The sequence below is a fragment of the Thunnus maccoyii genome, chromosome 15 (genome assembly GCF_910596095.1).
Source record: "Thunnus maccoyii chromosome 15, fThuMac1.1, whole genome shotgun sequence".
NCBI lineage: Eukaryota > Metazoa > Chordata > Actinopteri > Scombriformes > Scombridae > Thunnus > Thunnus maccoyii.
The window spans coordinates 20,308,022-20,335,274 of NC_056547.1; the positions used below are offsets into that span (position 1 = coordinate 20,308,022).

At 40.9% G+C, this 27,253-nt stretch overlaps 1 protein-coding gene across 2 annotated transcripts; it reads right to left on the reverse strand.

The window, feature by feature from the left end:
- dnah3 (dynein axonemal heavy chain 3) lies at nucleotides 1-26,946 on the reverse strand. Of its 2 annotated transcripts, none has more exons than XM_042435233.1 (63): nucleotides 26,529-26,946; nucleotides 26,379-26,409; nucleotides 25,861-25,962; nucleotides 25,513-25,720; nucleotides 25,298-25,343; nucleotides 25,025-25,193; nucleotides 24,729-24,921; nucleotides 24,260-24,455; nucleotides 23,729-23,854; nucleotides 22,891-23,086; nucleotides 22,501-22,680; nucleotides 22,206-22,336; nucleotides 21,997-22,102; nucleotides 21,719-21,897; nucleotides 21,374-21,558; nucleotides 21,095-21,218; nucleotides 20,582-20,735; nucleotides 20,308-20,452; nucleotides 19,936-20,147; nucleotides 19,710-19,801; nucleotides 19,410-19,524; nucleotides 19,099-19,215; nucleotides 18,293-18,472; nucleotides 18,062-18,198; nucleotides 17,604-17,805; nucleotides 17,306-17,398; nucleotides 16,856-16,966; nucleotides 16,614-16,728; nucleotides 16,315-16,513; nucleotides 16,020-16,128; nucleotides 15,829-15,942; nucleotides 12,855-13,031; nucleotides 12,652-12,743; nucleotides 12,346-12,565; nucleotides 12,101-12,235; nucleotides 11,870-11,981; nucleotides 11,476-11,717; nucleotides 11,259-11,359; nucleotides 11,041-11,146; nucleotides 10,788-10,917; nucleotides 10,467-10,703; nucleotides 10,270-10,373; nucleotides 9,893-10,187; nucleotides 9,579-9,758; nucleotides 9,362-9,485; nucleotides 9,108-9,264; nucleotides 8,877-9,020; nucleotides 7,787-8,453; nucleotides 7,536-7,701; nucleotides 7,209-7,425; nucleotides 6,937-7,119; nucleotides 6,577-6,775; nucleotides 5,910-6,423; nucleotides 4,095-5,722; nucleotides 2,977-3,202; nucleotides 2,643-2,887; nucleotides 2,403-2,519; nucleotides 1,852-2,009; nucleotides 1,395-1,562; nucleotides 1,121-1,263; nucleotides 794-998; nucleotides 503-640; nucleotides 1-396 (listed from the first exon to the last, which is right to left on the reverse strand). In XM_042435233.1, exons 2-63 carry the CDS (start codon nucleotides 26,394-26,396, stop codon nucleotides 43-45), a joined length of 12,138 nt encoding a protein of 4,045 aa, XP_042291167.1. In that variant the 5' UTR covers nucleotides 26,397-26,409; nucleotides 26,529-26,946; the 3' UTR covers nucleotides 1-42. The 2 variants fall into 2 exon arrangements, with proteins under 2 accessions (XP_042291167.1, XP_042291166.1); XM_042435232.1 differs by having other exon boundaries at nucleotides 25,861-25,989.
- Nucleotides 26,947-27,253: the final 307 nt, after the last annotated feature.

Below are 27,253 nucleotides of genomic sequence, written 5' to 3' on the forward strand. Positions count from 1 at the left end.
TGACATTTACAGTATTTTAATTGAATCAACTGTTGTAAGTTCTCAGTCATCCAGCTGGCAGAGGCATGCCACCCCACGATTAATCCAGTGTTTCTGTGGCTTGTCAGAAGGCAGCTCAATGGGCATGACGTAGTTGGTAGAGTGGCCTGTGGTGGACAAAGTCCCCCGGCGGGCGCTGGTTTTATAAACAGGACAAGCATAAATGTTTTCATGTAGAAACTTAGCCATTTCTCCAGGTTTGAGCTTGATGATGGGCAAAGAGTCAAAGAGGATCTTGGGGAGGGACTCTCCAATGACCATGTTCTCCCTGTCCCAGCGTGCCCCCTCCATGAAAAGGCCCCTAACATAAGCTCCATCCTCCGGCTTCTCATCCATATGATTCTCTTCTTTAGTTACCTGGAACACAACTAAGAGTATGAATATCCACAACACAAAATGACTTAATACGATTAATACTCTTTAGAGATTAGTAAAACCACTGAGGAAGGTTAGAAGTACATGCCTCAAATTCAAAGCCAATGTAGTCTATAGGGATGGTGTACTTCCTGGCAAAATTTTGTGACACTCCAGTAAGAAATGACTGGGTGAAGTAGAAGCCAGAGAGCCAGAAGACTGTAGGTGGGCCGTTATCTATCCAATCCTGTCAAAACAGACATCCAAACACATGCACAGTTTTAAGCATATAAAAAAAACATACACTACTTGTTATGTATTCTGTTCTCGTCATATTCCCTTCCATACATTCCTTTCATTTTGCCAAGGTTTGTGTCACAATCATAATTATAATTCTTACTTGCAGGAACTGCAGCCTGGCTAAGAGGTCAGTCACGTAGCTCCCCATTGGCTTCAGAGATGGGTACGACTTGGCTGCCCACATAGCTGGCACCTTGCCCACCATTATACTGTTGAAGACGTTCTCAAGTTCAGCCGACATAACGATCTGACCCTTCAAAGCTTTGCGGGTGTTTACCAAGCTGGCACGCACCACATGTGTGAGTCTGACAAGAGGGGAGATAAGTAAAAATATGAATTATAAATCTTTTTTAATATAGAAATATTAATGAACATGAGTTACTCATACTTAAAGTTGGTCTTTGCCAACTTGAATATTTGTTATTACCTGTTAAAGCGGATTATTTCCTGCCTCAAAACAGTATTCATAGACTCCTCATACATGACTGGGTATTTATCCATCACCATTTGTAAATCAAAGTCTGGTGGCAGCTTGGAGAGGATGTCCTCTGCAAGCTCGTCCACCACTTCCTACAATAAAAACAGAAGACAAGTTTGCATTTAAGACAACAAGTTTCAAGCCTATAATGTTTCCTTAGAGGGATAAACAGAAGCTGAAACTGTAAAATTAAAGTCTAATTGCTTCAGACGACAGTGCAAACCTGAGGAGACTTAGCCCCGCCTCCTGTCTGCCTGGGCAGAGTCAGCAGCACCCCATCCAGGAGCTGATTGGTCTCTTGATTATCTTTTGTTATGTCAGCATTGCTATGAAGTCCAAATACGCAAGGATCAGCACAAATTGGTAGACTGCGAATGTAGCTGACATATGTCTGGAATAAAGAAAACAATTTAAGATAAAATTACAACACAAGCACCTTGTAATTATAATCTTCAACATTGTGCTTCGAGACCCAAGATTATCTGGATTATTATAAATATTACACTCTGTGATTAAATTGACTAATCCTACTCTGGCTAAACAGCGAAATCAGCTGCTGTGGTGTTTATTTTAAATGAAAGCAAGTGTTTACTTGGGCTATAAGCCACTTATGCCACAATATGGAAGTCTTACGGTGTAGTGTTAATTAGGAATTGACTGGACCAAAGCTTTGACACTACCTGATAGGGGCCATGAGCTGGGATATAATACAGATCTCCCTCACACAGGTGACAGCACTCCTGCTCTATGACCTCCCAACTGTAGAAGATGGACAGGAGAGACAGCAGCAGACGCCTGTCTTTGTCATCTGTCACCCTGCCACCATAGTTGCACTCACCTGAGAAGAGAATATGAGGGATCATCCAAAAACAAGCATAGGGAAATTCATTTTTGTGGTGTGTATTGAGAGGTTTTGGTAAATCATGTTAATATAAACATACAGTCCATTTTTTATGTAGAGAGATAATGAGGACTGAGGACATCACAGTTACACATCACCATGACCCCTACCACAAGAATATTCTGAGTAATCTAATAAATACTGATAATATTGTGTTATGTTTTAATTTCTTAGACCCTAAAAGGACCAAACACAACATAAACTTGGGTTATGTGGCAGGTTATATCAGCTTATATTAGGGGTGACCTACATAGTTAGAAAACCACCTTGCTGTGAATTTAAGTGGTGTAAATTGACTCCCTGTTGAGTTAACATTTCTGAAACCCCCACCTGTAAGATATGTGAGGGCCTCCAGTGGAACCTCATCATACTCATCCAGGAACATCTGGATCTGCCTCATGCTGATCCTGAGATCAGACTCATTAAACTCATAGGGAATGTTCCAACCTAAAGAATGAGTGAATGAGAATGAAAAACAAGAACAGCATTTTTTTAAATTCAAATGATCTAGTATGAAAAAAAGTTTTACAAAAATAGCAGATAAGAACTACAGTTTATTATATATCTCACCCAGGGGTCCAAAATTCCTCCTTTCCTGCACGAGTGCGTGGAAGAAGGTGAGACCAAACAGGAGCTTCTGCCAAATGACCTGTTTCTTGGAGCTGCTGAAGAAGGCAGGATCAGAGATGGGGTGACTCAGGTAGGAGCGCATCAAGTTGGCTCTTATTCCTTTAGGCGGCTCATTAGTCATCTTCAGCCCATTCTGTAGGATGCTGACTGGAAACTTGTCGGATGGATAACTGGTTAACCACAGCCTGGAAAGAAGAGTAAAGTTAAATGCCTTATTCATGTTTCTCATGTAAGAACGTGTTTTAGTGGAGCTCAGTAAGTGCTTGTCTATTACCTAAAGCTAGCGTGTGCAGTCTCTGGAGTGATGGTTTCCTCACAGATCCTCTCAAGGGTGGGCATCCAGCTGGTGGCCAGGTGGCAGTTCTGCAGTACCACCCAGGTGCCCTCTTTGATGGCTCTGTTGATCATCTGAGCTGCTATTGGTCCCTGCCCCTGCCCGAGGGAAATGGTTTGGATCTTACTGCCCCCCATTTCTAGGTCATCAGCAAACTTTAGCAGACCTGTAGAAGCAATGCAATACCGGATCATGTTTTTGTGGCACCCAAAAATAAAATAAGGCAGCCAAGAATGGCCATGCTTACATTTTTTTTTTATGCCGTTATCTCGAAATCATGAGTTAATTATTTCGGTATCTTGGGAAAATGAGCTTTGTTATCTTGAGATAACAAGATAATCGACCTGTCATCACAAGAAAACCAAAGGTCTGACCTTACTACTGTTTGGACTACCAGGCTGAGAGGTCATATTTTCTTGGATGTCTAACACTATTTATTTTCAAGCCATATCCATACATGGGTATGCTGTGTCTACTTGACAACAGAAGAAAGGATGCCTAAATGAGTCATCCATTTAATGTGAACAATAATTCAAAACCTCAGGATATTAAATAAATAAACATAACCTTAACAGTTCACCACATAGTGTACTCCATCAGCTATCATGATGGTTCCATTTACACCACTAACAATTTAGACCTCAATAATAATAATGAAAATATAACAATGCATATTATTTTTTCATGGAGACACACATTAATCTAAGTATTTTGTTAGCATCAGGGATTCTGCTATGTAGTCTGACCTCTGGCTAGGAGAGTGAAGTTAGTGAGATGTGCCACCGCTGAGTGCGTATCTCTTCAAACTTCTTCCATGAGTGCTCTTTTGTGACATCAATTTAGTAATAAGTATTATGAGTGCACTATTATAGATGTAGCATTGGTTCAACATAATGGACAATGCATGGAGGAATGACATGCATTGATTATCTCATTTTCTTGAGATAAAATAATTAATTCATGATCTTGAGGTGGCATTAAAAAAAATAATTGTAAGCAGAGCCTTTCTTGGCTTCTGTAATAAGTAGTGTGGGGATATGATGTCTTTGATTAATCACCTGCAGTTGGATCAGATCCTGGTGACAACACAAAGATGAGAGGAGAGCAGCAGTTGGAGTCTTTGTAACTCCCCGCCAGGTCAAAAGTGGGCGGTTCAATGTAAGCCTGCCCCATGTTATCCACTATGAAATCCTGCACTGCCGGAACCAGTTTATCTGGCCTGAAGCATCTTATCACTATCATTCGGTCCATCCCCACCAAGTTACTCCACCGGTCAGGCAACTGGTCCTTATGTGGCTTTCCTGAATCATAGAGCTTCTTCCATTTGGGAATATTGTCTTGGACATGTTCAAAGAAATCATCCAAGTTTGGAAGTTTGGACGCCCTAACAATCTCCGACCAAGACTTCTCAGACAGCCACTCTGGAGCCGGGTTGGGGTAAGGGTTATCCAATGCAATGCCACCTGTCAGGAGGAAGCGCCAGACTTGGTCATCAACCTGATCCTTACCCTGCATGATGCCAACTGTGAGCAGCAGGGAAAAGAGAAGCTTATCCTTCTCAAAAAGTGAGCGGCACACATTATTGTATATGCTGAGGGTAAAGTGCTCCAAAATGTTGTCGATTCTCTCAGCCAAATCATCACTCTTCAAGCTCTGGGCGATGGAACACAGGTAAAGGTTGATGAACCAGGTGAGGGAGTATTGGTACATAGGTTCAATGTTGGCCAGTTCTGAGATGCAGAAAAACAAAATGGAGGAATGCTCAGCAACAGGACGGTAGCCCATACGAGTGTCATCAATCTCTTTCTCTGTGACGCTGGCGATTTTCTGCTTCTCCGAGATCTCCTCAGAGAGGATTTTGGAGGATGACAAGATTTTAATAGCTGTTTCATCCTCTAGGATGTTTCCCTCAGAGGAGGAGAGCACTTGTAAGATCTTATCTTCAATTTCCTTCAGCTGCTTGTTGTTCGCAGCACTCTCCAGAATGAGCTGGTTCTTCTTTTCTTCTAGCTCAGGTTTTTCTTTGGCTGCTACAAGCCCTAAAAGCTGGTCCTGTAGGCCTTGTGGTGTGATCATAAAGTTCAGCAGACAGACTTTGACAGCCACCTCTGGGAGGTAGTGAGGGTTCCTCAGCCCGGTGGTCATGTAGAATAAAAAGTCTTTAGAATATTCCACAATATTCTCCCCTATTTTCATATACTCTACGCCCTGCTGTTTGAAGGTCTGCTTCAGCAACACAGGCTCAAGTACGGGATCAAGCTCCTCTCCAACATTCTCCAGGAGAACTGGGGTCCCAAACTGGATGGAATTCTCCAAGATTCTCACATAGTTACCATCAGACATTTTGATGACAGCAAGCTTATTAGCCTTCTCCATGTTTTTGATCCACTTGTTGGCTTGACCCTGAGGGTCAATCATAAGGGGCCAACGACGAGAGTTAAATACAATGATGCCATTGTCTGTGGAGAAGGAGTCTACTGGCAGCCCAGCAATCTGCCATGCCCTGATGGCCACTTGGTTACCCAGAGTGTTAGTGAGGGTTAAGTCCTCAGAACAAGGTATTTTCTTCTCCTGGCACAGGATGTGCCATTGTTCCTGGCACTCTACACGGTAATCTACTGTAAATGCCCCAAGGTAAGACACAGTTCCAGAGGAGAGGAGTATGTCACCTGTCAGGTTGGTGTATCTGCAGAGGGAAAATAGAGTGCTAATCTAATTAATATTAAACCTCAAGTACACCACAACACATACCATCACTTATTTCAAACAAATTCCACTCATTATCATCATTAATATAATCATCAGACAATAATTACTGAAATGAAATACTGTATATGTACAATGAAATATATCTACAAATAATTTTGATATACCTAATCCCTAGTTGCCTCGCAGCCTCTGTCCACCTGTCCTTCTCTCCACCCAGTCCTCCTATCAGCTTCTCTGCCCTGATCAGCTTCTGAGAGCACAATTCAATGTTGCTCTCCAGCTCTTTTTTCTTGTTAATCATGGCCTCCAAGTCATCATTCAGGCTCTGCAGTCTGTCCTCGACTTCTTTCAGCTCACCTCTCTTCACAGCCAACATTTCCATCTGTACACCTAGCTCATCCTCAGCCAGCTTCAGTCTCTCCTTCTTGGGGGCTACGACTTTGGCTACTCGTTCATACACTTCCATTGCCCGCACCCATTTGCAGAGACCCTCACAAGCTGAGGAGACATTTTTAATAACAGAGGGCTGGAATTCAGGGTTGTCGATGAACTTATCTCTGATTTTCTTGATGTATGGGGCGGGTATGTTGTCCTTGTCATAGGATTTGAGGTTTTCCAAAAACTTCAGGTCTCCAAGGAGCTTCTTAGAGGGACCCCAGAAGTCCTCAACCATCTTGCCTGTAATATAAACACTTCATTATTTGAAAACGTAATACTGTAATCATATTTTATATTGAGCTAAATATTTGTGTGTTTAAAAGCTATGATATAAACCTTTGTCATTGAAATTGATGCCATATAAATATAATTCTGTCAAAGCTATCATCTTACCTGAACCACTAGGATCCGGCTTTCTCTCAGGTTTGATGCCCTTCATGACACAGATGGACTCCATCACTAGTTTGACAAGACCAGGTGGGTTCTGCATAGATTTAACTACTGTAATGTCTGAAGGTTTCAAGGTGTCCAGGGCTGAAAGAGCAGCCTCTAATGCAGGCATTGCCTCTGCCAGGTCTCCCTCACACTCATCCTAAAAAGACAACCAGTACACCACAGTGTCTAAGTATGTAAATGGCTGCAAACCAAAATGCTGCAAATAACTTCTAGAAAGCAATTGAAAGATATATTTTCAAAAAAAAGATTTGAACTCTACATAAATTATGGATATTTTTTCTCCTGAAATACGTGTACCTTAATGGCTTGGGCTGCAGCTGCTGCCTCATTAGCGACTTTCTCATCAGCAGACACTAGTTCTTTCTTAGCGTCCACCTCCACTGTTTCCTTCTCTATCTTGACCATCATCTTATCTGTCTCAGCTGAGGTCTGGATGAGCTCTGGCTGCAAGGCTGTCAGCTCCTGCTGCATCACTGACACCTGTAAACATAGTAGGAACTTAGCTGAGGAAGTGCCAGTATCATCCATTTGGTCAGAGAAACAACACTCAAGGTACTATTGCTTGTCACCTGAGATGCCGCAAACTCCAGTTTCTGGAGACCAACGATATAGCGGTTCCGCACATTATCCACTTCACTCCTCTTGAGATTGAGCAGAGTCTTGAAGGTGAGGATGAGTTCAAGGTAAGAGGTGGGCGTGACATAGTTGTGTCTCCTCAGTCTAGAGAAATACCTTTCAGACATCTCCCTGACACTTGTCTGGAAGGTCTTGCACATCTCAACCACCCTGAGATTACAGAAAAGAAGCAACAAACTTTAGGCTTACTATGCAGAGCTCGTCATGATAGTCATACTGCTGGAACAATTACTTTCTTGCATTCTTTCTTATGCCCTTACTCCAGTCTGATGTCACTGTCCATTTCCACATCTTCTAGGAACTTGTGAGCTACCATCTCCAGAGCATCATTTGGCCACGCATGGAACCAGTCAATCGTGCAGCAGTTGATAAGGGAAGGGAACATCCTAAGACGATTCCTAAATGCATCACCGATGGGACTCATGGCTGTTGAATATAATGATTCCCAATTAGTACTACTTAGCGATACATAAATCATACAAAAGAACAAAAGTCAGGTAAAGGTGCCCACCTAGCACAATGTGAAGGTTGGCCTTCACGCGGTCAATGAAGAAGTTGTACATTGAGAGTGGAGTTGCGTCAATCTTTTTGCCTTCAATCCGGGCAATACCCTGCGCTTTTTCAATGATGTCAGCACGTTCATCTGCAGCAAAGATATTAGGCACATCACCAGTGTTCAGCAGCATGTTGATGTCTTCCAACATGGCCTCATCTTTAATTTGGCTGTCATTGAACAGGAACACCAGGCTCTTGCCCTCAATGCCTGCTTTAAGCATTATCCGCTTCAGGTCATCACGCCAGTCTGACATGCTGTAGTTCTTCGTCAGCTCAATCTGGAACAGGACATAATCATTGATGAAGGTGCCCAGCTTTGTGGCACTCTGACGCCCTGAGCCACCAATACCGACAAGTAGAAGGTGGCCATTGTCTTGTTTCAGTACACGGCAGATGCGGGAAATGTGCTCAATGGCAAACTTGAACATTACAAGGGACATGGGTGCCTTGCTGCAGCTGTTGTACTCATCCAAATAGAATTCCATCACTTCTTGCAAGGCATGCAAATCTGTGATTTCATCGTAGGCCTTAGTGTCAGAATCAGGCTTGGCATAGTCACCGAAGAACAAGCTTCGAATGGTCTCATCTGCTACCTTGCCATCGGGGCTGAGATGGCTCAGGAGCTACACAAAAATAGAAAAAAAATTAGAAATAAAACACAGGAGCTACAGTCTTAAATCTAGACCACACTTCACCACACAAAACAGCAACTTGTTTAACAGTTTGTTTACTGTTTGTGTTGCAGATCTGACTTTCTGAAAAAAAAAGCTTGTGACTGCAAGGCTGTTTAGTGGATGACTTTGCTGTTCTTAGATTGGTACTTTCCCACTACCATATTAATGCAGAAATAATTATTAAAGAACAAACATCTCCACCCAAATCTACTAAACTGATCTTTTTGCTTTTTTATTCGCTTTTTCCACAAAATTTCAGAGTCAGAGTTTTTGAAATAACATATTATACAAACAGACAGACAGAGGCCATAAACTGTGAAAAGATTTTTGAGTGTGTGTGTGCATCTGTATATGCACTAATCAAACATGTACCTTTTCCACACTCTGCTTAAAGAAGAATGAGGTTCTCTCCTTGACGATGCTGAAGAATGTCTCCTTGTCCTCGTTGTCAATGAGCCGGTCACAGAAAACACGGTAGATCTCATGGATCCACAGGCGGATTAGTTTGTCTCCATCCTGACATAAATGGCAAACATAAACAATGAAAAGATGTTAGAGCATTAACAATTCATTTAAATATTTCATTTTTGCTCCCATGCTTACCTGCATGTGTGTGGGTGGAGCTAGAAGTACACCGCGTATTACTCGAGCAAAGTCCCGCAGGTTGAAGATGTAGTGAGACTTAGATGGGGTGGGGAGGAAGCTGTCCATTGTATCCTTATAGACTGCCATAGTGGCCTGGACCATGATCTTGCCCAACCTAGGACATAAGACAAAATACAGTATGTCTTTCTGCTACAGATAATTTATAGCATTCTACTACTTTATGACAATAAAGTACACATTTGACAAGTTACCTGTAGAAAGAGGCATCAAACCCCTTGCTGAAGTGCCAGTCAGTAATGGAGCTGAATATCTTGGTCAACGTTTCATCATCAAAGGAATCAATTAAGATGATATTCAAGTGACGGGTGAAGCGGCCTAGCATTTCAAACATTCTGTCAGTTACAGTAAGCCTTGTAAGTGCTGCTTTCTTAAATTAAGTCACAAATATTACTAAAATTTCAACAATACCTGTAATGTCATTCTTCCCACCACCAGGAGGCCCCATTGCAGACATAAACAGCACATCTGCTATGTTCAGTCTGGAGGTGTCCTTCTTGTCATACCAGTGGTGGTGGTCTATCCACTGTCTTAGCAGCTCAATTGGGGGCTGTGCACCGTAGATTTCCTTAGCAGGCATGTTCAGATCATCTACATAAAAGAGATAATAACCATGAATTTGTACATGAAATAAATGACTTTTAAATACTTCTTAACATGTGACATCAATAATTCACTATCCACACAATAGTATGAGAATATAAAGTATGTGCATCCGTCTTTACCAACATAGACGACACACTTCTTTCCCATAGGAGGTCCGAACACGCCCTTCCTTCTTCGGTCCAGCTTGGCCATGATGATGTCTTGGGTCTGATTTGCTGAGGTGCGGGCTGAGAAGTTGATACAGTTTGGCGTGTAGCGCTCCTTAGGGAGCGTTACCAAGAAGCTTTTGTTGATGACAGATTTGCCTGTGCCAGTGGGCCCTACAAACAGAGTGGGTATTTCATGTGCCAGATAGGTACGTAGGAAAAAAAGCTGACGGGCTGTCTCCATTGTGGGGATGATGAGGTCTGACACCTGGTAGCGAAAAACGTAGTTTCAGAAGACATGGATATTAACAGTGGCATCTTTAGCAGCAGTAACCTGTGATATAACTCACATTGGCTCCAGCTGGGATCATGTTCTCTTCATTTGTGATTGAATCAGTCCACACATTCCACCGCCCTTGCCCATCCTTATGGAAGTAGTAGTCATAGACAGTTCCTGCAAAACAAGTAAGAACACATTATGGATTACTCATGTTAGAAATGATATGATTATTGTGTGTATACACAATAATTGTTCAAAATGTATGACCTCTCTCAGGGAAGATGTTGTTCTTCTTGAGTTTGATACTCTTAGGCCGCGGGTACTCATCATCCATGCCCATGATCAGATTGCGATAGAATACATCAAACTTCTTACGACTGTCACCAGTTATGGTCCCACCCAGAGTCCATACAGCTGCAAACAGGAACAGGCCCTGCAGCCACATGGTTATTTGCTGGCTGGACATGTTCTGTTCACCACTGGTTACTGACGCAGTAATTTCATCTGGATATAGACAGGGAAGTTAACACATGCACTATCAAAATCAAACATGTACTGATTGATCAAATAAATGTATTTTTTACTGACCCATCAGGCAGGTATACAGCTTCATGAGACTATATGCCAAGTGGATGGGAGATGTTTGAACCACAAAGCGACACTCTGTGTCTATAAAATCCAGACAGGGCTGAACTATCCAATCAAACAGGTCCATTATCTATGGGAAAATGATAAAACAAGCAGAAACAAGACACACATCATATCACAAACACACTGAAGTAGCAAAAACTGCTTATTGCTGTAGATGATCCCATGCAGACATGCAAGTTTGTAATCTCACCAGTTCTCTATGTTCAGTGCTCAGGCTTTCAGGCAGTGTATTCATGTAGGAGTCTCTAAGAGGAGACCAGCCGAGCTGCTGAGGTTCCATGTAGATCATACCACACCTTCAGAGTGATAGATAATACTCAAAGAAGGAGCAACAACTAATCATACAAAATGAAGGCTTCCTATTTACATGCCACAGATGCAGGTTCAGCTTCTGTCTTGGCTGCTTACCTACTGACAGTAGCCGGGGAGGCTTGCTCCAGGTCAGCAGGCTCAAAGATCAGACTCATCTTGGCACTCATTTGGATGATCTCACCACTCATCAGACAAAGCTAATAGAAAACAGAGTGAATGTCATCAGCGTTTGACACCTAGTAGAACTTTTCGGCAACAGTACAAAATGTAAAAAAAAAACAGACAGCGGGGAAGGCATCAAAATGGCCAGTACCTTCTTGTTATCATCCAGAACAGTATTCATGTTCTCAATCCAGACAGCATCAATGGGCCCATCAAAGATGATCCACTGTCTATTTTCTGAGGTAGAGATAGCCTGATCCCTGAATGAGGTGGCCAGGACACCATCAGACCACTCATGGCTGACCGGATCAAAGCAGCCATACAGCTGGCCCATGGTAATGGCCTTGGGATTGATAATGCAATAGTTCACTGCAAACTCTTCCATCAGCTTGGCTGAATGAGGAGAATGACAGAGCATAAACATTTATGCATACTAATAGCAAGAAGTTCAAAAGTAAAATTAAATCAAAAATCTATATATCTCAACAATCTTCAGCAAATGATTTCTAATGGCATACTAGGGGTTAATAAATTGACATGATTACCTTTGTAAAGGTCTCCAAGGGCAGCAGAAAGAACTTTATAGGCAGAAGTTTTTCCTCCTAAAGGGTCTCCTACTATCATAAAACCATGGCGTACCAACATCATCTCATACACCTATTCAGAATGACACAAACAAAATCTGAGTACATTTATGTAGCTGAAGTGTTACAACTAGACAAACAAATGTTATGAGTCTCAAGTATTAGAGATAAACACTCTTCCTTGATTGATACCTGGATAATCTTGCCAATGAACCATGGGACAGGCTGGAGGTTTAGCTTAGCAATGTTGTCATTTAGAGCCTTGAGGAGGAGATCGTAATCTGGTTTGGGTAGAACCACTCCTGGGAATAAATCAGAGATGATGCCCTGTGGGCAGCAGCAGGAGAAGAGGACTAATTAGTAACCAACTGATGCATACGTAGAAACAAACAAACACTAGCTTCAGGTGGATTTGGTAAAAAAAAAAAAAAAATCACCTGAAAGAGTGGAACATCCTGTGCTAGAAACTTGGCCATGTTGACGTCCATCAGTGCTCTAAGCAACAGCACGCTCTCGTTCTCCTCAGGGTAGTTCAGTTTCAGATTCCCTGCTGCAGTCAGCACAGACTTCACAGCTCGCATACCGTAGTCATAGTGGTGTTGGGAGGACAGCTGCTCAGAGCATAAACGGTAGGTGGCGACAATCTTCTGGGCCAGACTGTGAGTAGAGTTGGAATGAGTGGTCTGGCAATGTGAAAGACATACTCACTAAAAATATTTTGTGCAGGATCTTTTAAACAGTACCTGCGTGATTCAATGAAGCCCATGGAGTACAGTGAGATTTCTCCGATGAGACCATAGTCTGGCACCATCATAGCCACTGTCCGGAAAAGAGCCTACAAGACAGGTATGCTTTGTACACATCCGATTCTAGTACCTAATACTCTACATCATGCTGTTATACTATTTTTCCATTTTTACTATACTACAGTGCCACAGTAATGTACCTTTAGATTGTCGGGCAGCTCGGCCCTGCCAGCGTAACCAGGGTTCATGGTGATGAAGACAGAGCATGTTGGGTTGAGGGACAGCTCTGTCCCCTCAAACAAGAAGGTCTTCAGATTCTTGGCAATGGCCTGTTGTATGCAGAGGATCTGCTGAGCCACCACAGAGAGCACCTCCACCTGCGACACAGACAAACAAACACATGATGAGTAACCAGGTGATCAGATCTGTAAATGAATATGTATTACAATAAGACTGCCTTCAAAGAGACATTCAATGCAGTATGATTTGGAAACAATATAATACTAACCATCATCTGACCATCATCATCATCATCAATGTCAATTATTCTTATATATCAATTTTAAGATAAGAACACATGTATCACAGCTATTATATAAGGGTGGGACAGGCCCCACCCACTTTTTAAAATTATTTGTTTAGACACCCCCCTCACTTTAACCATGTTTTTACCATGTTGAAAATCAGTGCATTGGTTTATCCACTCTGCCCTCTTTTCAGAGCGCTGTGTCAGTGCTTCATTATCAAATCAGCTCAGTTTGCTTATTGAGAGAATGCCCAATTCAATGAAAATTTCATACCACGTTTTCTACCTTGCACCCACGCAGATTCTCACATAGCAAACCCAAACATATAGACAGGAGCGCGCCTCTAATGATAGGTAGGAAGAAGGGAAACATGACTGGAAAGATGAAAGTAAGATAGCAAATGAGACTAAAAGAGAAGGAGAGAAAGAAAGGGATGAAATGAAGAGATAAAGAAGGAACAAGTGAAGTAAGCAAGGAAACAAAAAGGGATGAAGGGGATTAATGAAGAAAACAATGAAGGAAGTACAAAGGCAGGGAGGAGCTATAGCAATAAGGTTTTATTTTTTATTATTATCTTTAAATCTTTTAACTGTTGCTGTAGTGCCACCATTACATTAGTTGATACAACTGGGTGCCTGATAATTGTGAGAGGTTATGAAATTTATTAAATAAAAAGCAGCAAAAAGCATCAACCCACTTAAGTCATTGTTGGTAATTAATTGTGTGATTTTTGGGTTCTTTGTGTTGGAATTTAAGATTTGCTATTTGAAATGTTAGCAAATATATATTTTCAGCCACTTGATAGATTTGCTCATACACACTCTTCAAGCCTATGACACTTATGAATTCAAGACTATTGCTTTTCATGAAAGGTGGCAGATGGTTGTTATATCGATGCCTTTCGTTATGAAATGTTGCCCTAAATATTTTTGTGGAGTGTTTCTAGGTAGCGTGTGTAAACAAAGCCAATAAGATAACTGGCATACAACATAATCTAAGTTTGAGACACAGGCCTCAGGTCCTGGTGATTCTTCATAGTAGTAGAAATGACTGGAAGATGAATTTAGCTTATTGGAGAATACATAGGGACACTTTGACTGCAGTTGTCTTCTCCACTTAACTCATAGATTTGCTAACATTAAAGAAATTAATTTAAGAAAAATAGCAATTGCATGCAAGCATAAAGAGATCCTCATGTTTAAATAAACAATGAGTGGTTATTATTAAAGACGGGTCTGAATTAGTCATCAAATCAATTTCTGTACCTTTAGCTTTTTAGTATCTTCAAATATGTGATCTAGGGCCAACCACTTTCTCTGGATGAAATTACAAAATGTATCCATTATTTTTCTCATTCTAGTACAGTCAGAAATGACATCTACTCTGTTAAACTAATTTAAAGTGTATCAAAATAATCCAATCAATTTGACATGAAAGCAAAAGGAGCATCTCTACACCCTGCTGAGCTGCAAATGATCTAAATTTGGCTAGGTTTATGGGTTGGAAGAAAACAGATTTTGCTCATATGTGGCTATGCAAATTCATTTCCAAAGCTGTAACGACCCTCAGGTCTTATTCTTTTATCTGAAAGGACAATCTGATCAGTCAGGATCAAAGTAGAACTCTTTTCCTCTTTGGTCTGACAATTTCATCTTAAACATTTTTCATTAATACTAAATTAATAATATTTTTTGTCATTAATGTTAAAGGTGCAATGTGTAGGATTTAGTGGAATCTAGCGTTGAGGTTGCAAATTGCAAAAATAGACTTTATATAAAGATGGATGTCATGACAGCTCCCCAAAAGTGAAGCCAAAACATCTTGATCACCCCCTAGTGGCTGGCTGCAGTATAGGTCATAAGTCCTGCCCTCTCCATGTTAGTGGATGGGATATGAGCCAAACTAAAAAAGTACACGTCAAACAAGTTTTTCCCAAAGATGGTTTCTGTCATTTCAGGTAGTTCTTATCATGCTGATGTTTGTCCAAGTGCTCATTTTCTGATAAGTTTATTTTTAATTAGTTATTTGATGATACAGAAAGGGGGTCTGACGTCATGACTGACAGCTGTGACAGCCGCTGTCAAACCTCCGTCAGGGGGCGGAGCATGTTCCGCGGGCCGTCATCCTGCCACCCGACTCTACTGTGCAGATTCTGGCTCTAAATGACTTCACACAAGCAGGATGGCAGCTCCCGGAAAGGAGATAATTTGGCTTCACTTTTGCATAGCGGTAGGAAGTGGAGACATGACGTCTATATTTATATACAATCTATGATTGCAAACAACTGAATACCCTTCCCCATCCAAGTGTGTAGGACAACCTACAGTAGCCGTGAAACTCACAAATAATGCAAAAGGCCCTCTCTAGAGCCAGTGTTTGGTTTGACAGTACAACATGGCGGGCTTCATGGGAGGGGACCCCCTATATGTAGATATAAAGGGCTCATTCCAAGGTAATGAAAACACAATGATTCTTATTTTCAGGTGATTTTACACTAATGAAAACATACTCATGAATATTATATTTAATTTCTGCCAGTAGATCCCACTAAATCTTACAGACTGGTCCTTTAAGCTACTGCTCAGCTCTTTGTTTACTTTGGAGGTACATTTAGTTAGAATAGATAAGCTATGTGGGTAATGCTCACCTCAATACGATTGAACTCATCAAAGCAGGCCCAAGCTCCAGACTGAGCCAGTCCTTTGAAGAACTTACTCATGGCCTTGTAGTCCAGACCATCGGAGCAGTTGAACACCACACACTAGGAACAAAAACAGCTTTAACATCAATATTAAGAAAATAAAAATATTTTATGTTTTACTGACAGTTTTAGTGTACCTGTTTAGCTAAAGCTTTAGCCAGATCTTTTGTGGTCTCAGTCTTGCCAGTTCCTGCAGGACCCTCAGGAGCTCCCCCCAAGTTCAACTTCAAAGCCCCCATTAGAGTTCTGGTGTAGAATAAAGTCATTTGACCCAATGATACTATGAAAGAACCTCACATCTTTCTTAAACATTTGAATTAACCTTAGAAGTTACAGTATGTTAGAATCTGCTAAATTTTTACCATGACATTGAATTTTACAACTTTCAATCCATCACGAAAAGGACAAGGGATCAATCACACTGTAGTTTACCTGTAGCAGCGGTCAGTAAGTGGTGTGATGACCAGACGGGGGGAATTGCCCAGATACTCATAGCCATATTTCAAGCAGGTGGTGATCATGCGCAACATCACGTCTCCACCCTCCCAGAAGTAACGCAGCTGAGAAATCCATGCAAAGTCATTCAGCGAGGAGATGCGGTCCTCTGCCAGTTTTGCCACAACATCTCGTGCTAGGAGAGGAAATAAGCATCAGCTTTTCTGCACACTAGATTTATTCAATGGAACACATTTAATCCCTTTATTTAACCTATGAGACAATTTGGACATTACCATGAACATCTATAACAGTAAGAGCACCAAGGGTCATCCTTGCCCCTCCTGGCAGCTTCCCACGAACCAACTCCACAATGTCAGAAATCTGGGCGTTACACTGCTCCACATAGGCCTTTGAGTACAATGGAGAATCAGTCCATAGGTTAGAATAAAGTGTAATAATTATGTAATTTGTGAGCATAGAAGTTGTCTTTCTATGTGGAAGTTAGCAGTGGGTGTACTGGTGAGTTTAAACTGACAGGCAGGGAGTTGGTCTGGATGGCTTCAGACACTTCACTTGTCCAAAAGATGGAGGAAGCACAAATGACAACTTGGCCAGGCCATTGCAACACCCACTTCTTCCTGGGCAACTACAGGAAAAATATTAATTATATTAAAAGCAAAGCTGGGAGGCTTATCTGAGCAAGGATAAATGGTATTGATACAATTTACATAACTATTCTTTTTAATACTGCTTAGAAGAACAAAAAAATCTCATAATAAAATGAAATCTTCCTATTAACCACAATTATTAGCTAAAACTTGCCTCCATCTGGTGTCAGTCAACTTTAATTGATTCATTACTATGGTTACAATTTGACCCATGCAATATCATTTCTGCTGTGCTACTTTTAATATTTATAATTTAATATATACAGTATAATCTTCAGCAATTCCCTGACCTTCCAATTATTATATTACAGAAATACCTCAGCATATTGAATCACTCCTTGATGGATGACATGTTGGACACTCTTTAGCATTAGGTTCTCCACTTGCAGCAGCCATTTCTCCACCATACCCTAAAAATCACATGGTAATAGCCGACCAAATACATTTGATTGACAGCCTTTTATATTTTATATTCAAGTAAAAATAACCAAATAAAACAGAAATGTAAATATAAAAAGTTAAATATTACCACATAAAAAGAGATGGGATACATACATATTCATCCATTTCATATAAAACACAACACAATTTATATCATCGCTGTCTGCTCTATACCTTTGCTTGGGCTGGATAGATCTTTTCTGTGAAGGGCACAGTCTCCTTCTCAGAGCTGATCATGCCAATGATCGCCATGTCCTCAGTGAACTCCAATTTGGCGATACCCTCGAAGCACTTCTTTAGGTGGGGCTGCACACACAGGGGGTCTTTGGTCTGTGAAAGGATCTCCAGAAGCTCGTCGTTTGACAGGAAGAAGAACCTAGTTAGATGATGAAGATGGTGAGGAGTGAGGAAACTGAAACAAGCGCTAGACAAGACAAAAGAATGTTAATATAAGTGTTCATAATGTTGTTTGTAGTTGTAGCTGAAATGAAAGCACCATGGTCATCATGTAATTTGAACCATGAGAGTAGTAGATCTTTAACATCCCCATGGGGTAATTTGTTTTACAGATAGAGGTCAAAATAGTCAAAACTATAAGTATTACTATTAGAACTAATAGTAGTAGTCAAAACCTTGGAAAATAGAGCCTCTTCTTTTCCAGGTAGGTATTGAGGCCTTTCTGGATGTCGTCCAGGAACACATTGGACTCCTGCAGCCGTTCCAGCATGTTGGGCTGGCCTGTAGCCACCAGCACACGTGTATCTTTCACCTGGACCAATTCAATCACACAAAAGTCAAAGCAAAGTGTGTGAGATCCATTTACCCAAACTAAAACAGGAGGCTGTGCATCATGAGGATCTTACCGCCTTGGCAATGATATCCTTCCAGTAGCTGTCCACAATGGCAAATTTGCGTCCCTCCTCAGGCATCTGGGCAATGATGTCTTCCGAGCTGAAGATAGGTTCAAGGTAGAGCCAAGTAGCCTGACATTTCAACATGGAGTCTAGGATGTCCTGCATGCTCACCAACTTGTCCTCCCATTGCTAAGGAGAAAAATAAGGGTGATAATAAAAAGCTAGCATAGTATCTTATAGAAGCAGCATTTCTACAGTTTAGTTTACAAAACGCCACTCCAATCCAACAAAAGCAAACATCATATCCAGAATAAATGAGTTAAAAATAAGAAAACACAAAGTCAAAAATTACAAGTAGTACTGGGCAGGTGGGTGAATGGGACTTATTGGGTGTATCCCCTTTTTTCTTTTTCCTTTCTCTTCCTTTTCTCTCTCTCCCTTTTATTTTACACCATTTTTGGTAACGTTATGGCTCCAGACAAAGCCACTATCATTGGTGGGTGAGGTGACACAGCTGATGTTGTGTTTAAGCAGATCAAGTAATTTTGTTACATGTTCTGGCATGTAATAGTGCTTGCATGGCCTGCTTAGACCAACTCTTATTTCAAACACAAAAACAAAGAGTTATTTTAGTTGGCAGAGGCTCACACACAGACTTCTACATACTGTGTACTACATAGTCTTTCTTTCCTTTCCATATGTTCTTGAGGCCAAGTTCAGTATGGCTATGTGTAATATTAATACCAGTTGACCTACACAGCAAAGGCTTCATCCCTTTACTAAACCAAAAAATGATTCTTGACGTTGTGTCTTACCTTACATTCAGTCTCTATTGGCTTAATGAAAGGGGAACCTCGCATCGTCTGTACTTTAATAATATGATCATCCAGAAGCACCTGGATGTCATCAACTGCTGATACAATGTTGGTATCCTATGATAAAAAAGCAGTGGATTTAATAGAAGTTGATTTCAATCTTCTGCATGAAAATTAATGGCCAGTGTGAGTGACAGGTGAACAACATGCTAATTTCAAAAATTCAAGTCAAAATGAGAATTTTTGATCAGATTGTTTTATTTCTGTTGTGAAAAGTACCGTGTATGATTGTATATGTGTGTTTAACGTACAGTATCTCTATATGGTGTAAAAGAGAACCGGAGTTCAGTCCATTCATTTTTCATCTTCTCCATGGATTTTTCCAGGGAGTACTCTTTACTGGCAGATGCTCCAATGTCTTCCAACCTAGTTGCAAAGCCATTACTTTCTAATCACATTGCATAAGATTGCTCACAACTCAACAAATGGGTGATTAATATAAAATTGGTGTCAGTTTTTCTTACATGCCAGGGTCTTCTTCATGGTGCATTCATTTTGCTCTGTACATACAGTATATTCTAATATGCTGTAATGCAAGTAAAATGTCTTACTTATCAGAGAACTTGGAGAGTCCCAGGTCCAACATGTTCAGCAGTGAGCTGTTCACATCTGGCTTGACTTCAAAGCCCACAATTCTGCTAATCTGTAGACAAAAGCATCATCAATTATTCACATTGGCTTCATGGATCACAGGAGTGGCAGGACACTTCTTACAAAGTGAAGCTGACACCAGATTTCTATCAGTGTCAGCTGATATGAGGAAGCTAAAAAATTGACCTTCTCCCAGTGGCGGTCTTTGATGCCTGGGTTACAGATAGTTGTCAGGATGGGTAGATGCTGCTTGAATTGGTCTATCTTGCTCTTGAAGCTTTTGGCCACACGGCAAGGCCCAGGAAGATTTGACAAAGACTTGGTCAGTTTATGCATGGTCCTCCACATGATGTCTAGCTCATCGGAAATTTTCTCAGCATCCAAGTGCAGGAAAGGACCTAGGAGTTAAATAAGAAAGGAAGAACACCAATGTGAATACAACTGAATACAACTCTTGCTTTGTGTAATTAGCACATTTTTTATAAGATGAAAAATTAATGGACTGAACTCCATTAATGGACTGAATGGATATATATGTCCCCAGTGAGTGTTGCCTACCATTCAGCCAGACTTCTGACATGCTCTGAAAGTTGAGTGCTGTGTTCCATAGCTGGTCATATGGCTGTTTGTCAGCTAACAGAGTTTGCAGCATGGGGAACTGACTCTGACCCTTCTCCAGCAAAGTCTGCTCTTTGTTGATGTCCTGTGGTAAACAACAACAGTCAGTTTTCCATCTACCATCTGAAATTCGACTTTCTAGATTTTAAAATCAAAATGATAACCACATGTGCATTTGTGATTATCACCCTGACCAGAGTGCAGTTTCTCTTACCTCCAGTTCAGTGACAGCATCCTCCAGGTTGGCAGTGATCTGAGCGAGATTTCCCACGTTGGTCTTCATCTCCTCAATACCCATCATTTCCTTCTTCTTGAAGGCTTGTATGTCCTTGTCGACATCCTGCAGCCTCTGTTCAAAGTCTGTTATCCTGCGATGGTTAAATGGAGATATAGCAGTTATCATCTCAGCTACTGACTTTCAGGTGCTACAATTTCTTTAGTAGGTCATGGAAAGCTGACTATAGCCAGATCAGTTAGTGGAAGATGTATCGGTTCTTAAATATGCCAGTAATTTTCAGCATACTGTAAAAAGGAGGTGAGGCAACATTGACTGTAAGAACATGGATATAATATCCAATAGTGTGACATTGCCCATTGGTTTTTGGATGGTTTGTTCTCAAGTCTAAATTTGAACTGAAATTTTGAGCCAGAAAATTCTAATGTCGGGGATTGGGTGGTGCCTGGGTGAAGCTGAGGAGGGACAACAACTGTATGTTTATTCTGTAACCTTGTTTGGAGATAGTCCTCAGCCTGTTCTCTCATGGTGGCCAGACGAGTCTTACTGTCGTCAAGCTCAATAAGGATGTCATTGGGCCACTGGAAAACACGGGAGTTCAGCCTCAAATCATCAGCTGGAGGAAGAAGAAAGAAAACAAAAGATTGATAATCAATTGCGTTATTCTAATGACATATAACTACATAGTTAGGTCAAAAGGATAAAGGAAAATTGAAAGATACATGTTATCTTTGTCATTTCTTTGGACTGTTACTGATATGTTTCACATACAGGGCAGAGTGGCATAGTCCAGGAGGAAGCTGAGACGGTACGTTGCTTCATCAATCTCATCTAACAGCTTGTGAATGGTCACCTCACTGGTCTGTTTAATGTACTGGTTGAGAGCCACCAACTCCTCTGTAGTTTCTGGTGTGCCTCTGATGGTATTCGTAATCTCCTCATACTTCTGACAGATCCTGGGGGGAAAAAACATCTTGTAGTTGACATTCTCTCTCTTCAAATTCATGTCAACACAAAATCCATTTGCTGTTTAAAGTACACAAAGACAAGGAATTAGACGCTTGACAGTGCTGTTTAAATCAGGAAAGTTTAGGGAGACAGAGATTTTTTTCTCACCTCTGGTTGAGCTCTCGATTTTCCTCCACTTCAAACATGATGATCTGGTCTTTCAGCTTCTCGGCGTGGTCACACAAGTCATCATTCAGCTCGCCGGCATACAGACAAAACATGGACAGGGGCACCGTAACGTGCAGTGAGGCAATCTCCTTCCACAAGTGATTAATACTCTCGATTTTCTGAGGATTCAGAGACAGAGAGAGAGAAATGATATTTCAGTTAGCACTTAAGTATCATTTGACAAAACATTAATAGCAAAGCGAGAAGGCTTTATTTACCTTGGTAAATCCCTCCAACGAGTGTTTCTCCTTAAGGAATGCTATGATGTCCTGCTTTGCTGTATTGTCCAGTAGATTGCTGTATTTTTGATATACCTTCAAATATCTGAATGATGAGATGTGGTATTATAGTTACTGGTAGTCCCTTTACACTTGCTATTCCATCAAAAACATTGAGAGGCACATAAAAACAATTGATTTGACATTACTTTTCAGGGCCCACAGTGTTCTTGTGGAAAATGTCCTTAGCTTTGCTGATTATGTTTGCAACCAGCGACTCATCAGGACCGACTGTACGTAGGTACAAATTCTTGATATCCGGAAAGAGATAACATTCCACCTGGCCAGAAAAGCATGATAGTCACATATTATATACATGTTTGTTGTATAAAACAATGAAACACAGACTGAATTCTGTAATATAAGATAGATAACAATTAAAGTAATTGTCATCTAAAATAATAAATAGTAATTAAAGTTTGTGGTGCTGACGGTATAATGTACCCTTGGGAGTTCTTCAGCACTCTTGATAATTTCCATGAAGGCTCCATGGATGAGCTCCCAACATTCCTGGAGGCTCGGACTAAAGTCAATGTGAGGCTCGTTCTCTTGTAGCTTAACCAGCAGCACCTGAGACTGAACATACTTCATCTCATCAAACACCTCACCAAAGTCATTGCCTTCCTAAAGGACACAGAACAGAGGATGATTATGATGATTCACAGTTCATTCAGTGATACTTCTGAAGCCTGAAAAGAGTCACAGTCAGTTTTGGAATACCAGAATGACTCTTTAGTGAATAAATAGTTGCAAGAGTATTTTTGGGTGTCCCGGCTGCATAATTGAAAGGACTATCTTAACATGGTGAGAGGAAATGAACATTTTTGTCCAAACCTCATGTATAGTGAAGAAATATAACAGGTCCTGTAATGATTCTATGACCAGGCTTCGGAGCTGCAATGACATGAGAGCAGCCACACAGTTGAAGAACTCCTGGACACCAACTGGAGCCACCTCTTCACTTTCGGGTATGAGGTGCAACCACAAGTCCTCAAAGTTGTCAAAGAGTAATGCACAGTGAGGCAGCCATCTGAAAGAAGAAGATGATGGTGATAAGTGCCCTATAAAGGCAAAAGGTTTTTACTATTTGTAATGTGTTTAATATCAAAGCATAAAAAGAACTTAAAGTTCATATCAACAATCACTTATGTACAGGGACTTGGGTGCATCGATTTTCTGACACTACCCCCTAGAGACACATATTGTTATCTGGATGGAGTACGGCTGGTGTGGGAAACTGGGTTATAGCAGACTAATAGAATAATGGTATCCAAGCGGGTGCAAATTATGAACGTGAAAATAAACAAACAGCTGCCAATTTCTACAAATTACAATGGCTCATATTTCAACCATGCAGCCAGATATCCTACATGGCAGCTACATACTCTAACAGGCTATACAACAAGTGCGCAACAAAGGATGCGATGGAATTCTAAAGTGAGGTGGCGTGTAAAACAATCCCCTGAAAGGCAGCGTGACATGGGTCTGACAAAGTGGACAAGGTGGAAACATGAGCCTGCATCTACAACAGGATTAGCTCTCCTGGTTGTGTACCTACTGCAGACCTACAAGCCAATGGGAGGAAACACTACAATGATTAAGTCTGGAAATAAGCTTATGGTCTCACTGACAGACGAGATGTATAGATGTCTGGCACACTGGCATTACTCACTTTTGGACCAGTTCATCTCTGATTGCTTGGCACTGTCTCTGTACAAACTCCTCAAACTCAGATGGCAGGAGGGGGAGGCTGGTGGAGAAAAGGTCCTCTAGTTGCACAAATCTCAAAGATGAGAAGCTGAAACAACATAAAAGAAGAAGTTCAATTCACATATTTTCCCGTTTCACTTAAAGTTGCATTATACTTTTAATCAGCACATTGTTTTGTTTGTCTAAAATTCAAGCTAATGGTTGTACTAAGTTCCTGTTTAGTGGTTGTATTTGACACCACATCTCTTGTGTCAAGGGACAGGCATAAGCTCAAGTGGTCAGACTGTCAAGGAATGTGAGCAGTATTAGCTGGGATGAGTGTGCATTTCCTGTGCCCTCGTTACGGTAGTTTACAATGACAGTTACTTCACCAAATATACCCCATCTGTTAACATTTATATCCATGTCATTCATTCACAAGTAAAATATAATTTAACTTATAATTTAACTAACCCTAACCCTGGGTGGACATTATATTACATTTCTGTATTACCTGTTTAGCCAGACATCCTGCAGCAGGACCATAATGTGACTGACGGTAAACAGATGTTGGCTTTGCCACGTCTGGGCCTCCCTGTAAGTAGCAGCCCAGGGCACCGGTGCACGGATCACCCTCCTGGGAAAGGGCACAGGAATGCTGGATATAGACAGTCGCTGGCGCTCAGACAGGTCCATAAGAATGTAGTCCACTGGCAGGGAACATGGAAAACAAAACAGATTGACAGAATGCTGCAAGGGAGACGTTTCATTAGGAAAATATGAACCCATACCGTCTTATGTAGGAAAAAAGCATACTGTTCTTTGTTTCAATGATGCAACAAAATGTCCTAGCCAATATATATAAAAGTGTGTTTGTTTTGGTCAAATAGTCTATAAAATCAATGTTAAAGTGATACTGGCTTATGCCTAGGATGACTTAATAAAGCAATACTGCCATTAAAGAATCACTTATTGGTTTATACCTATACTCTTCTTGAGACTGAAGTTATAATCTCTTTTGACCTCCTCTTCCATGTTAGCCCTCATAATCTGGATGTCTTTACTACAATCCTCAGTGTTGGGAGGCAGCAGGCACATGATGTTCATCATCTGCTGACATGGCTGGGGGGCCAGAACAGAGGTGGGGACTCCAGTGGTGATGTAATACATATACCTCTGTGTGAGTAAATTTAAGATCAACAACATGTCAGAAAAAAAGAGACTCCAAAGATTTTTTTCAGCAACTGACTAGTTCATTACTGAATTAATGGAAACGTGCCTCCAGGTCTTTCTCAGTAGGTTCGTTCTGAGTTGCCCTCATTTTCTCCTCTTTGCTGTGTATGATGTCCAATTGCTCTTTAGGACTCATAGGCCTGCTGCTGGGAGTGGGGCGGTTTCTAGGTCTAGACTTTGGCTGAGGTGACACTGACGCACAAGACGATATATCCCTGGGAAAGCATAACAGAATCGGATCAAGTGCTTCAAGAAAAACAACATCATAAAAGATACCATAAGCTAGTGCTGAAATGTTTTGCTTCCAGGGTATAATTACCTTCTCCTTAGTGTAATTGCTTGTCTCCTTCCAGGTGGGGTAGGCGCTTAAAGCTTCATTAAGATCAAATATATTTCCTAATAAGTTTCCAGAGTGGTCTTAAGAGTTCACATCAGCTATTAAAGTAAAGAAAGTTACAATCTTAGATAGCTTCAGGCAGGCTTTCCTTAGTCACATGTACCAGGGTTTGATATGAAAGGGACTTGAAAGGATACAAGGCCCTGCTGGTTTTGCCAGGGATTGACGGAAAGTCTGTCGTCTGTGCTGGAGTTTATTAATTTTAAGATCCTGAGCCTGGGGTCTGTAGTTGTTTCCAATAGACTCACTGGGAGTGCGATGGTGATGTTGCTCTTTAAAAGGTACTGCCAATGTCCATGAATTGCTTTGGAGGATGGGTGGGTAATGACTGTGCCTCAAGACTATCTGAGGTAATACAACAGCTTAAATGTTAGAGGTTAGATAGTAGCACAAAGGTCACAAGTGTTAAACTTGGCAAGGATTTGAGGAAAACTGGCTTTTCTTAAGCACAAATTCAGTTGTGATACATAGCTTGATATTCTTACTTGATACAGTTCTGAGGGTTCTGCATTACATGTCTTGGGCAAAGGTGGGGGAACAGGATATCCTCTGCTTTGACTCATATTGTAGATAGAGTCATCTTCCATCTGTAGTTCAGACAAAAACACAGAGGACTGCACGGGGGTGGGGTGGGTGGGTTATTTAAGTGCCTAAATATTTATTGACATAATATATATTATTTTTATTCTCAAGATGATGTTATAAAGTAACCACCATGATTTGCATGCATGCACTTTTACTAGCTTTAAATTTAAAGTTAGTAAAAATGTATACCACAGTTTTCAGTGTAAAAATAGTCTTTACAAATAATTTTCAGAATCAATCATCAATTTAATTGCACGTAAGCTATAAGGGAAAAAAATGAAAAAAAACCCCAAAACAAAGATAGCTAATTAAAATGCTTAATATATGTATTTAGCCAAATGAGGGTGATTGTATAATTAAAATGTAGCTAACGTTAGCTTCATAAATAAAAGTCGATCCTCAAACATAAGTTAGTTACCTGCTTCAGCCGGTCCATCTTGTTCAACTTTCTACCAGTGACAGGAAAGAAAACACAAATAACTTGACGTGAATAACGTTACATGAAGACGTGTAGAAATTTTATCAGTGTGACAGTTTCTAAAGAGCAAACAAACACCGGTAAACTCACCTGTAACGTCAACGTTAATATCAGTTAACGCTACCCACTATCTGTCGCTATAAACGTTATGCCGGCGGCATTTCACTCATTGCTGAGAGGGAATGAATCTATTCCCCCGTCATTAGCAGCTTTGTTAATCTATCACTAACCTACTGTACAAAAAAACAGAAGTACTTTAAGCTAGTGAGAGTTTAGTTTTGCCCTGTCACTGCTCTGACTGAGCATATAAGTCATCACGTTGCTGTAAACTGAAACAGTGTTGATCCCATCCGGGAAGGTCTCCATGGTAACACACCACCTTGTTAATTTCAGAAAAGTTCAACTATGTGGTGGGCGGTGCCCTTTGCTGTTTATACACACAGGAGATGTACACAAATATCTGTGTGTAATAAGTCGCAATCACAGTACCACCACTCATATACTGTTATAATGCCACATTTGTTAAAATTATTGTTGGGTTGGGTTGGTGGGTTGTCCTTAGCGTTTACCTGGCAGCGTCACCACCCAGCAGGTTTATTGTGCCCTCTGCTGGCAGCCTCCCTGCCTCTCAGGGTGCCTTCAGGTCAGATTGTGGGTTTCTGATTGCTGAAGCAAACCATCTAACCCTAAATATGCATTTTCATGGGGAAAAAATCAGGGTAGGATGCTTGCGGGATGACCTATGATTGTGTGCTCAAAACGAATAAAACATAGTTAATGAATACATAAAACACACAGACTTTTTAAATTTAAAA